Raw genomic sequence first — 13,817 nt, 5'->3', positions numbered from 1 at the left:
GGAAATACTGTGTGAGTAAGAACCAGAGGCAGAAACAATTATGCTCTTTCACTATATAAACAATTTTGAGTACAGCTAGCTCTGCACCCATCTCCAGATATTCTTTTGCCTCCTCCTACTTGTCTAGACATAACGTGACATACAGCTCAGTTACCTGTGTTCCTAGAATGGCTGGCTTGATTTCTATGACTTGTGGTCTCATCATACATTAATTATTCCTGTCATTCCATTTTGATAGATTTAGTCAAAGGATTTTAAGCCACACTGACCTCTATCTAAGGATCTTAATGCATCTTATAAATAGCAACTGATTTTTTTTAAACTGTGGCATCTGTATAAGTACTACTGACATTATTCAGGAACCAGAAAATAAAGGTCAGAGAAACTCAGAGATATATTCTGTATCATGCTTAGAGCATAATGGACATAGGAAAAGACATTTTTTGGATCCAAATTTGGATCCAACACTCCTAACAATATCTTGTTCAAGGACACATGGCGAATCACTAGAAAGAGCCAAGAACTGACCTCAGGAGGCATGATTTCCAGTTTCCTGAAGAGAAAACCACATCCCTTTCTTACCAAGTCAATGGAACATTTCTAACAAAATCTCCCATAGGACTTACCTCCTGTTAGCATGACAGCACATTTGCACATACAGTTGTCATTATCAGCATCTTTCGTGCTAAAATCAGCACCATGTAAGATCAGACTACTCTGTTTTCCTGCTGTCCCACTGTGGCCCTTTAAATACAACCTAAAGTTGGAACAAAGAAAAATCAAATAAAACTTTCAACCAAACACAGTTCTTGTCATATTGACTGATTATGTACTTCAGTTTTTCTCTTTATTTCCTTTCTGCTCTGAAACAGAACACACCTCATTGAGATCACCAGTAAATCAATGTAAGGCAAAATGATAAAAATAACAACATTAATAACATTAACAACTTTGGGAATATTCAAAGTTCTTTCAATAATACCAGAATCTCTCTGAATCAAAGATCTATATTTTTAACTCTCATATTTTAGCAGTGTAGTACGTCTTTGAATCAAGGAATATGACATTTGAGTCATGTTTGATAATTATAATTTTGTTACATTTATTTTTGAATTTTTTGGCATGTCATTCTTTTCATTTACATTGTTGCAGTTACTGTGCATAATATTTTTGACTCTATTTCACTCTGCATCAATTCATATAGATATTTCCTTGCTTCTCTGTATTCATCATATACATATTTTCTTACAGCATAGTAAGTAATGTTCTGCTACATTCATGTACCACAACTTGTTTAGCTGTTTCCTCATTGATGGGCATCTACTTGTTTCTGATTCATAGCTATTAAAAATGCTTTTCTGAATATTTTAGAGTACTTGGGAATTTTCTTCTTATTGATAGCTTCCTCATGGTATAAACCCCAGTAATGGAGTCTCTGGTTCAAAGGATATGGACACTTTAGTCACCTTATTTACATAATTCCAAAGTGTTTTTCAAATTGTTGGTATCATTTCATATCTCCACGATAACATTTCTGAGTGCTTTTCATTCCACAACCTCTCCAACATTGACTATTGTCATTTTTGGCCATTTTTTTTGCCAACTTGCAAAGTGTGAGGTAAAATTCCATGGTTGTTTCTATTTGCTTCTCTTATTATTAATGATTTAGAATATTCTTTCATGTGATTGTGTATACATTGCAATTGTTCTTTGGAGAACTGTTCATATGTTTTGCTCATTTATCTATTGGGGAATGGCTATATAACATAAATATATGTATATATATATATATATATATATATATATACATACATATGCGCATACATATATAGATTATCTTGCTATAGATCTATCAGTTGATTTATCTTTAGTTTATATGCCTTAGATATCAGATTATTAGAGAAATTTGATGCAAAGTGTTTTTCCTATTCATTCACTTCCCTTCTTATCCAAGGATACTCTATTTTGGATAAACTCAACTGTTAGCTTTTTCCTGAACTTTGTCCTCTATGGCATCTCTACACCTGTTCAGGCTGTTGCTCATGACAGAAATGTGCTCCTACATAGGATCACAGATTTAGAGCTAGAAGGGACCTAAGAAGTCATTCTGTCCAATCTTCATATTTTACAGAGTAAACTGTTTCCTAAAGTAAAAAAAATTGACTTGTCTAAGGCCACACAGATAATAAATGGCAAAGCCAGAATTTTAACCTTGATCCTGTGACTCAAATTCCAACTTGCTGTTCAGTGTACCATACTGCCTGTTGAAATTCTCTATATCCTTCAAGACCCAGGTGTCACCAGGTTAATAAAGCCTTTGTCCAGCTGAAAGAGTTCTCTATCTCCACAAATTTTGTCATAGTGTTTTGTCTGAATTTCTATTTCATCCTTAATGCAGTCTATTATGTATCACATTCATTTGTGTTTATGGCAAATCTACCTATTAGATGTTAAACTCTTCGCAGGACAGAATTGTCATTCAATTTTAAGCCTTGTTTATTCGCTGTCTAGCACAATGAAAAGCACATAGTAGGCTTGTTGAATTTTTGAATTTAATTGAATTGTATTAGTATGCTATTTTAAACCAAGAAAGAACAAAAAAAATTACAGTACTCTACCACAAATAATTTTAAAAGAAAAATATTGATTCATATTAAAGACAACAATTAAGAACTTGAATTACCAAAAAGATGATTCATAGTTAAGTGGATGTTTATCATCAATAAAAATTACTGGTGATTTAAAATTGTTTATGAGGTCTGGATTGTGTGATTACAGGTAGATCTGCTTGCAGGTTCATGTCTCATGTTTCTTTTAAATATACCATGCTAGAAAGGCATTTCAAAGTCATGACACAGCATTTCAAAATTGAAAACAGTCACGCGATACAGCATATGTGGAGGGGAAAAAATGGGAAGAGAAAAAGATAAGACAATTGATGGAAGATTCTGCTGTTCTGTCCATTTTAAGTACTTGGTCTTTTTCTCTCACAGATTACTTATGAAGTGTATGTATTTGTGCGTGTGTGTGTGTGTGTTTGTGTGTGTGAATGTGTGTATGAGAGAGAAAGACAGAGAGACAGGGACAGGGCTTGTGTCGGAAAGAGGGTGTGAGTGTTGGTAACAGGATGTTTTCCTCTGGATCCATCTGCAAACCATCAGTGTTAGTCTACTAGTCTTGGAAATTCTATTGTCTCATTAGTATGAGCATTGGTAATCAATTGTCAGGAGGCTAGAGAGAGAAGATAAAAGAATTACCATCTTTTTCCATTGCCTTTACTGTGTTCTCTGCCTTGTTAATTTCATTGACTCCCAGAGTTTCAACTACCATCTGTACACAGATGATATCCGAATCTATATATCCCCTTCTACTCTCTCTTCTTAGCTCTACGACCTGAAGTTCCAAATGTTCATAGGACACCTGGATTTTCTATCAGCATCATCTGATATGCCGCACATACAGAATCAAGCCCATTCTATTTTCCCTGATAATTCTCCCTCTGATTTTGCTACTTTTGTCTGTGACGGTGTAATCTTCTGGATCTTCCAGATATATAACCTCGGGGTTCTCTTTTATTCTTTTATCACCTTTACTCCTCATATTCATTCTGTTTATACAAGTCTTGTCAATCCAACCTTTCCCAAGAGCTTTCACTTTTTCTCCTATCCAAATGCTCACTAAGCTGGCTGTTTTTAACTTGGAAATACTGTTACAACTTTCAAATGTCTCTCTAGGATGGTATCATTAAAGGTAAAATGGCATATGCTCAAAAATACTTACAAATGTATATCTAAATATAATTTTATATCGCTAGTGAGTTTTCATTGGTGGTGAAGATCCTTTAAAATATGAATTCATTTTATTGTTAGTTTGATTATTGAACATTAAATTCATGTCCCCTCTTTCTTATATCCAGTGCTACCAACTTAATACAGTCATTCATTAACATCTGTTTGGACTATCATAATAACCTTCAAACGTAACTTCTCTTCTTCATATTCTCTCACCTCCAATTCATCATTCAAAACTTGATCAAAATAATATTTCATATGTATAAGTAGCTGTGTTATTTTTCTCATAAGTCAGCAGCAACTCCCTATTGCCTACAAAACAATTTTCAAACTTCTCTTCTTGGCATTCAAGACTCGCTACAATTTGATTTCATTCTATCTTTCTTGCCTTAGCATTTATAATTCTATCCTTAGTATCCATGATCTTCTAGCCAAAATGAGCTATAGAGCCAACATCCACGTGGAATGTGCTCTTACATCTCAGGGTCACACTCTTCTCTCTGCCTACCATGACTTTCCTTTTGTTTTTGCTTATTAATAACATCTTAAATGTTCTTTAGAGCTCAAATGTCATTTCCTCTAGAATTCAGTCAATGACTCTTCAGTCAATGACAACCATTTCCCTCAGCTGTCCTATTGTCTGGGTTGTGTACCCCTTTAATGCACTTATCATGTCATGTTGTGTTTTATAGTTATCTGTGTTGATGTCTCATCAGCTCTACAACATCATAAATTTCTGAAGCACGAAGACCATATCTTATATATTACTCACTACCTATCAGTGTTTTGCATGCAGTAGGCAGATAAATGCATTTATTGTTATTGTAATCTATTACTTTTTATTCTCCAAAAAGGAGAAAACAAATTCCTGATACAAAAGGTCAACTTGATTGTCTTTACCCAGGTACTGCTTCATTTAATACATCTCCTAGATTTCTATCCAGCTACACTTTTCCTTGCCAACTTAGTTATCACCAGAAATTTTCCTTTTTTTATCTGTTTGCTAATTAAATTGCCTGTCTCTAGCATAGAGTGAGTTAGGTGAGCCCTGACTCGCTATTCCACTCTCTAGGTCTCTAGCATATTCCAGTAATCAACAGGTCTATTCACTGAAAAATGGAGCCCCAGAAATGATCTTTCAAAGGCCCTATTGAATTATCAGAATACATTGGCATATTTGAGTGGATATATTATCTCATTCCCTTGCTTTTTAAAGATGACATGTAGAAAATATCCCCCTACTTCCTTTCATTCTTGTTTCAAGTAATATCATTGCTCTTAATGATTACTGATGGGACTCCACTGAATGCTAAAGGGCATTCACCCAGTGAATAACTCTCCAGATGGAAGGCACTAAAATGGGGGAGGCTGTGGAGGAATGTTCTAAATTTCCCAGCATATGTCTCTTTGTTTCCTAATTTCTTTGAAGTACTCTCATTGCCCCATTATGAATCCCTGGACATGTGTTCAAAACACAAACATATTTTCAGTTAAATCTAATAGTTAAAGTTATTTCTAAAGAAAAATAATAGCTAGGGAGAGAATGCTAGACTAAAATAACAAGTATAATAACATTCCTAGAAGGACACTTTTAAAACAGAAAGAGGGGAAAAAAGATGCAAGACAGTGACTCTTCATAGAAACCAACTTCTGATACAGTATATATCCACTAGCTGGAAATAAAGTAGACATTTCAGTATATAATATGATAACTCTATTTAAATTTCAATGAAGTCACAATAACCTTACACCCTAGTTTATACATGGCAGAGGATTCTATTATTACCGATAAGCTGCTTAGATAACAGGAAACTTAAGGATGTGCTAGAGCCAGCACCAACCAGCTTGCAAGAGCTGATTGTTAAATTATCAGGGTGAACATTTACACCTCAGATATTAGCAAATCAGGGCTTTAATTACTGCTTTTTTTTATCACTTTAACTTAAGAAATTGATGGATAAAATGTTAATAACACATATTGAACTGAAAAGTGTGTTATGCCTAAATTTTTTCCCTGGAGAGCTGGTTGTTAAACATTTACCAGTATACCATTTGGATACAATTGGTATGTCTTGGATCAGGAATTCTGGTAAAGAAGTTCCCAGTACCAATGCAGGTCAGCACCTTCTTTACAAGTTATGGTCTTAGAACAGGGTTTCTTTCTTTTTTTTTTTTTTAATGTGAGAGAGAAAGAGAGAAAGAGAGAGAGAGAGAGAGAGAGAGAGAGAGAGAGAGAGAGAGAGAGAATGGGCAATATAGAAGAGACTTTTGACCTTTCCTTAAAATAATAATCTTTTAAAAATTAATAATTTAAGGCAATACCAAATTCTGGTTACAGAGGAATAAATGTAAAAATAGAATTTTTTCCCTCCAAGTTCATAGATGCCCCTGAAATTTATCTGGTCCTCTTTGAAAACAAAAGGCAAACACAGCAAGAACAAATCCCAAACCTTAGACATTGGGTTAAGAATTCCTGTTGTAGAGTGTTGCCTAGAGCCTTGATGGGTTTAGTGACTTGCCTAGGGTCGCACAGTCAATACTTAAACCAAGGTCTTCTTGCTCTGAGCACTGCTCTTTATCAGACCCTCTATGCTGCCTACAAAATTTAGTGAATTATTTTTATACCAGTCATGAATCATCCAGGTTTATAATTACCTAGAACAAAACTTTCTGTCTAGGTATCTGATCCAGGTAAAATAAGGTTCAAGTACAAGTATATTCCTCTCTGTAACTGAGACAAAACTAAGATGGTTCCCTACCCAAATACTATGAAATGCTGGTTGATGAGCAGAGTGGCAGTTCTGGCCATTGTTCCTGAAGCCTTTTCATATATATTTAACTACCTCCACTATCTCTAGCTTCTTAATCCATACATTCAATATCCTGTTATATGTGGTAATAGGAAGACACTCTTTAAATCAGACTGGAATCCATGAAATTATATGCCATTAAAAAGAATACCTTAACAAAAATGTTCCTCCTCCACACTACATTTTTGCATATCCTTTTCCAGTTAGTGTAGACGTGGCTTAAGTGAAAGATGATGTGTTATGAGATAAAAACCACACGTTCACTCCAGAGCAAAGCAGTTGGCCTCACGACAGACAACAGAAAGAAGCTGCCAAAATTCTGCTATACACACAATTGGATGTGACCAAGTAGGCCGCCAAAAACCAGAATCAGGGTATTTGACCCTTTCAACATATTCTTCCTAATTAAGAAAAAATATTTATGAGCAATATATAGCCAGCTTTTTTTTTTCTCCACTGGTTTTATAAAATGCAGAAAAATATATAAGGGGAGATATAGCAGGTGATTTTATATTCTTCTCCTTCTTGATTCTTTAGTCATGTAGAATAAAAATCAGGTCACATCTTTTCTTTCATGTATGACATCTTAAAGAGGCAATGTGGCATTGCCACCACATATCCAGTCTGAGTCAAGAAGACCTGAATTCAAATCCTGATTCTGATGCGTAGTAGCTATGTGATCTTGAGCAAATCATTTTACCTCTCTGTAACCCAAGAAACTCTCCAATATCATAAATGGTAGAGCAGATGCTGGCCTGTATTGGTACATGGAGTAGCTCATGGGAGTCTCTATACCACTGAAATAAGAGATCTGGTCACAACAGAAATAAACAAAAATGACAAGTATAGAGAATAAATCATAAAAACAAATTCAGGAGGAATTTCCTAATAATGCGCTTATAGAAGCAAAGATTTAGAGCTGGAATGAACCTCAAAGTTCTTCTAATCCAAGTCCCTCATTTGCAGAAGAGGAAACTGAGGTCCACAGAGGAGAAGAGACTTGTCCAAAGACAAGATAGGGACTGGAAAGATTTGAACCCAAATTCTCTATCTCCAAATGCAGGGTTGATTCTACTAAATACCCTTTTCTAAACTACTATGAATGCAATAGAGTCTTTTCAAATAAGTGAAGTATTCATCCTTGGGATAATATTTTTTTTCCTTTCTCTAAAACAATTAGCCTCACACCAAAATTCATTTCCCACTGTGATATCTATCTTTACTTTAAAGATTGTCACATCAGTCACATATTCACTTTTCTTTTATACTCTCGGGGTAAAACTTTCCTTCCTTATCCAAGTCAGTGGGAGTTGTATTTATGACAAATTATGGGTTGGCCCTCACTCTTTCAAACAGTAGACAGATGCTCGAATATCTGAACTCCAAAGTCTTAGGTACTGACAAGTCAAGCAGATTTTTGTGTTAGCTCTGAGAACTCCCTCAGCTGCCATATGGAACTAGTTTGTCTTTCTCACAATTATTTAAGGAAAAAAAAGTGATCTCCATGCTTTTCCACTAAGGCCTAGTAGCAGTGACTGACAGTGATAGGGCTTGGTGACACAATCACTTAAGAGATCCCTTTGTTTAGGAACATCTCTGTGCAACTTGTGTCACACACAGGCCCAAGCAACAAATGTAGAACACATGACAGTTTTCAAAACTGCAATTAAACAATAAAATTTTCCCCACAAGGAAGTAATAAGAAAATGCACCTTCATCCCTACACTGGAGGTATGGGGGACTACAGGTACGGACCATTTAATAGGCTATCAGATTCAGTTGATTTGTTGGTTACTTTAGGTAACCAACCTCCTTTTTTTTTTTTTTCTTTCTTTCTTTCTTTCTTTCTTTCTTTCTTTCTTTCTTTCTTTCTTTCTTTCTTTCTTTCTTTCTTTCTTTCTCTTTCTTTCTTTCTTTCTTTCTCTTCTTTCCTTCCTTCCTTCCTTCCTTCCTTCCTTCCTTCCTTCCTTCCTTCCTTCCTTCCTTCCTTCCTTCCTTCCTTTCTTTCTTTTTCATTACAAAGAATGATTTAATGGGAGAGGAGAAGGATTCATTCAGGCATGAAAATAATGTAAAAAAGATGTCAATAAAAATTTTAAAATATTGTAAGTGGAAATTTAAGATAAAATGTTTTTTTAAAATCACTTCTCCTGAATGTATTCAAGGGGGGAGGTAGAGGGTGTGTGTGTGTGTGTGTGTGTGTGTGTGTGTGTGTGTGTGTGTGTGTGTGTGTGTGTGTGTGTGTGTGCGCTAGCACGGTGGGGCAAAGGGCACCATTGTTTTTATTACCCTAAACTGTAGGTGTTTTTCTTTTAATTAGATTTTCTCTGTTTCTAGGCAGAAGTCCATTAATTGATTTGGTATTCTGGAGATTCTTATAAATTGAGTCAAGTTATGAGAGAAAGTTATTAATTTAGTTCTAGACACCCATGATTTTTAGCTAGTTGTAAATGAGGTCAAGGAAAACCACTTTTTTGGTGGAGGGTGAATGTATCTGTTCAAACTTTCATAATTATCTTAAGGACTTACTTTGCTGATTCTTTTATAAGTGATGAGAAAGGATGGTACATTATCTTTACAACATATTATGAGTAATAAAAATGAATGGCATATCTCTGCCTTATAGGAGCTTACAATTTGGTTGGAAAGATAAACTATTACAGCTTACATTTATATAACATGTGGCAGTTTTCAATATGAAATACATGAACGTGCAATAGATCTATGATTTTATCAGCACCCTGTGTGGTAATTCCCCACAGAAGATCAAAGCCTACTTATGGCTCCATAGATAAGACCTAGTGAGTTGTCTGAAACATTTAAAGATTAAGTGATTTGACTAATTTAAATACCTAATAAGTATCAGGGGCAATATTTGAATCTAGGTTTTCTTAAACCCAAATTCAGCATTGTGTGTCATGAAACAAATGGAGATAATGGAAGGCAATAGATTTCCATAATTATGAAATCACAGTGGCTTAGATTTGGAAGTGACCTCAGAGGCCAATTCTCATCTGAAGAAGGATTCTATCGAGAACAAATTTGCCTCAGGCTCATTTAGTCACTTCTTAAAGTCTCCAAGTGATGATGAACTCATTATTTTCCAAAGTTGCCATCTTTCCTGGTAGATATTTCTGGTGTGGAGATTTTTCTTATATTGAATCAAGCAACCTGTATGCAAACTTCTACCTATGAAATTATGTCTAATGTAATTGAAAACAAAAGATGTCTCATAATGAATAATTTCATCTTTCCCATTAGTAGCTGAAGTTTAAATATAGCACTGTCAGAGGTATGGACACCTTTTTGATGAATCCTCAAATTTTACATGCCCATTATAGAACGTTTCTTGTTCTCCAGTTTTTTCAGCGATGCTCAACTTTTAATGACCCCATTTGGGATTTTCTTGGCAAAGATACTAAAATGGTTTGCCATTCCCTTGTCCTGCTCATTTGACAGATGAGAAGAGTGAGGCAAACAAGGTTAAATGACTTGTCCAGGGTCTCACACCCTAGAGGGCACACTTGTCTGTCAGTAAATGCCCAATGCTGCATTTGAACTCAGGTCATCTTGTCTCTAGGTCTGGTGCTCTACCCACCACACCAACTCTATGTCCACAGAACACAGCAAGACTCATCTCCCCAGAAAACTTGTGCAAAATAAAAAGGTATCATTTACAATTACAATGACAAATGTATTGTCTTGGAGTCATTTTCTATGAGGGGAGAAGATAGGTGTTTTGCCAACATACAAAAGCAAAACATGACTTTGCCATACAATAGTGCCCATATGTTTGGCAAGATGTGTACCACAACAAAGAAAAAATGTCTTGGTATGGAGAGACTAAGTGAAGGGAAGAATATGAATTATAGCCATTTCTGAGCATAAGAGAAATAACTGAGGAGCTCTGTTTAATCATTTTATGTCTTAATGAAATTACCAGAAATAATTAGAATAACAACTTAAGGAGAAAGGGTCAATGATCAAGATTACACAGGTAACCTACAGAGTGAGGATTTTCACCCAGGTCTTTGGACTCCAAATCTAGTACATTTTCATAATATTATATTGATTGTTTCCAACAAAACACTAGTTAATCCAAAAGTTTTTGAAAGTCACGATAAGCTCCTAAAGATAATTTTTAGGCTTGCAATGATCTAGCAATCTAATGGGCTGCATTTTAAAATATAGAAAATGCATTATTCTGGCTAAATAGCATTGCTGTTTGTTTCTTTCAAAATAACTTCTCATTTTAAAAAAACTTAATTTTTTGCCAGATATAAAAAAATCCATTATTAAGAGATGCTGGTATTGTCTGAAATAATTTATGTAAAGAAAAAGTTTGCATTTATAAATTCTTAAATACAGATAATTAGATTTTTGTTTTACAATTAAAATCTGATTTTGAAATGTGTTTAATGTCAGTTGTCTCATAATCCACAAAACTATATTACAGTGCATTGATAATGGGTCTGGAATGAGTTTGTAACTGCCAGAAGACAAAGATTTAAAGAAACAGCTTAAGGAATAACACATTAAGATAAATATTTGGGAGTCTACATGAGACTATTAAGATTTATTATGGGACCTATGTCAAGAGATGTGTGCTTTCTGTTGGGAAATTCCCACTGGAAATGGTCTAACCATTTTTGGAATTACATTTCAAAAGTTATTTCTTCATTATCACAGGAAAAGGGACATGGTTTAAAATACCAAATCTTTAGATTATAATACCTTTAGTTGAAAGTTCTTCTATGTAGCTTAGTGTCTATGTTTGTAAGACACATTCTGTACATCTTGATTGCCTATAGGAGGTGATATGACAGAGACTTGTCTGTGGGAGTGGCTCTCAGTTTATTTTCAAGGGACTGTCAATACGATAAAAGAGTAGGGATAAATGACCTTTTATTATATGATACAGTTGATGGAATTATTACAAAGTGCTTGATTGTGCATGTGAGACAGAACATTTTGTCCCAGTTGTGTGCATGACATAGATAAGAAATTTACATGTGGACAGTCTAAAGCAATTCACGGAGAGGACAAAAGAGAATTTTAAGTGTTAAATTTGTCCAGCTAAGAATTAAGGGAATGATAGATATCTACAGATATCTCTGTAATACTGACACTAAATAGATATAGATAGATAGATCTGTTTTATAAAACAGAGTATCAGTAGGAAAAATAGAATAATTTTTTAAAAAGTCAGTCAAGTTCTTTTATTTCTAGAAACTCATGAAATATCCCCAAATCCAGTGACCCTCAGGCCTATGTGACTCCTTTCTGCATTTGCAGAGATGGTGTAAAATGAGTAAGAAAGCACTGAGACTCAAATAGTTTATCTTGGTCTAGACCTTGGTCCAGCTTCTGGGAAGCAAATTCCAGTCACCGATGTATACAATAATAGTAGTGTGTATAGTTTTAATTTTTGTGAAGTGTTTTACAAATATAATTTCATTTGATCCTTACAACAGTCCTATTGTACTATTAAGCTCATTTTACAGAGGCAAACAGACATTAAGTGACTTGCCCTGAGTCATAAAGCTAATATATATCTGAAGGAATTGGATTTAAGTTCAGCATTCTGTCCACTGTGCCATCTAACTAGTTTAGTAACTGTTCTGCAATTATAATCTTAGAGGGAACTGGGGGGCATTGAAAAGTTAATGATTTATTTAGGTTCAGAGATAAACCTTAAACCCAGGTATTATTGACTCAAATCTTGCTTCCTTTCCGCTATGCCGTGTTTCCATATACTTAAAACTATCTTCTAAAATGAATTTAGTTGTTGCTACTTTCATTGTATGATTTTTTTACAGTGTTCTGTGAATTGGGACACTACCAGAAGAGCTTACATTTCTCTGTAATGAAATCCTAAAAGTGCTTAACTGTGGAAAGCATAATAATGGCATTGGTTGGAATAAGGCAATAAGGAGTAAAGCAAAGTAGAGTCAAATAGAAAGGGTTAATAATATTTGGAGGGAAGTGTCCAATGGATTGTCCCAAATCTGTTGTTGGATCTGTTACATTAATTTGCATCAATAACCCAAATAAAGGGATAACTGTTGGGTTTATCAAATGTATAGATAACATCAATCTGGGATTGATACTTTGAATAATAGATTGAAGATCCCAAATTATCTCAATAGGAGAGAACACCTGTGAGAATCTAGTAACACAAAATTTAATAGAAAAAATAGTACAGCACTTGAATTTTAAAAAGAACACTTTTTAAATATAGCATGAAAAATGTATGTAAACTATAGGACACACAAAAATCAGATGTGTTAGTGGACCACAAGCTTAGTGCAAGCCAGCATGAGGTTGAGTTAGTTAAAAGGCAACTACAGGCTCCATTAACATGAGCATAGGGTCTTCTAGGATAAGGAGGCGAAAGGTCCTTCACGTTCTGACTTGGTCATACCACCTTTGGCAAGTTGATTTCCTTTTTTGGATCTGGATTTTAGAAAGGATGTTATTTGAGAGATTTCAGTGTATAATAGGACCAGGAGGACCAGAATAAATCCTCCACTTTAATTGCAGGTAATTTGTAAATCACTTGTCTTCTACACTTTTCATCCTCCTCATTCACCTCCCACTAGAAAACCTGAATTCTACTCCCTCCCTGCTGAATCTTAGGCTCAAATAGAAAGCTTTACTTTTCTCCTGCCCAGAACCATCCTCGATGTCACTTCTCAGCCATTTTCAATCTATGGTGGAATGCATATACTCTGCCCTCTAGTTCCCTTTTGGTGCTATCTTTTACTAATTAAAATGTAAGCTCCTTAAGGCAGAGACTGCTGATTACTTACTTGTATATTTGTATCCCTTGTGTTTAACATAGAAAGTGTTCAATAAATCTGTTTTCATTTGTTTAGTATGGAATAGTAGTAAAAGTATTGGTCTGAAGTCAGAGGTTGTTGTTCAGTCATATCCAACTCTTTGTGACCCCATTTGGGATTTTCTTGGCAAAGATACTGAAGTGAGTTGCCATTTCCTTCTCCCACTAGTTTTACAGATGAGAAACTGAGGCAAACAGGGTTAAGTGACTCGCCCAGGGTCAAGACACTAGTCTGAGGTCAGATTTGAACTCAGGAAGATGAGTCTTCCTGACTGTAAGTCCAATCAGATGATTACGTTTTAATTCTTATTTCGTCATTGACCAACTGCGTGTGTCTTCATCCATAAAAATCAAAGGTTTGGATTAAATGGCCTT

General features: G+C 35.0%; 1 protein-coding gene across 2 annotated transcripts in view; it reads right to left on the bottom strand.

The window, feature by feature from the left end:
• Positions 1-13,817, bottom strand: part of ANGPT1 (angiopoietin 1) — a 328,297-nt gene that overhangs the window by 32,752 nt on the left and 281,728 nt on the right. For both annotated transcript variants that reach the window (XM_072603282.1, XM_072603283.1), the window contains exon 8: positions 627-757. In XM_072603282.1, the coding sequence (XP_072459383.1) occupies positions 627-757 (131 nt within the window). The remainder of the gene's footprint in view (positions 1-626; positions 758-13,817) is intronic.

Source organism: Notamacropus eugenii, chromosome 4 (assembly GCF_028372415.1).
Source record: "Notamacropus eugenii isolate mMacEug1 chromosome 4, mMacEug1.pri_v2, whole genome shotgun sequence".
NCBI classification, from domain to species: domain Eukaryota; kingdom Metazoa; phylum Chordata; class Mammalia; order Diprotodontia; family Macropodidae; genus Notamacropus; species Notamacropus eugenii.
Note: the sequence above shows the minus strand (reverse complement) of the source record. Positions and strands in the feature narration are given on the sequence as shown.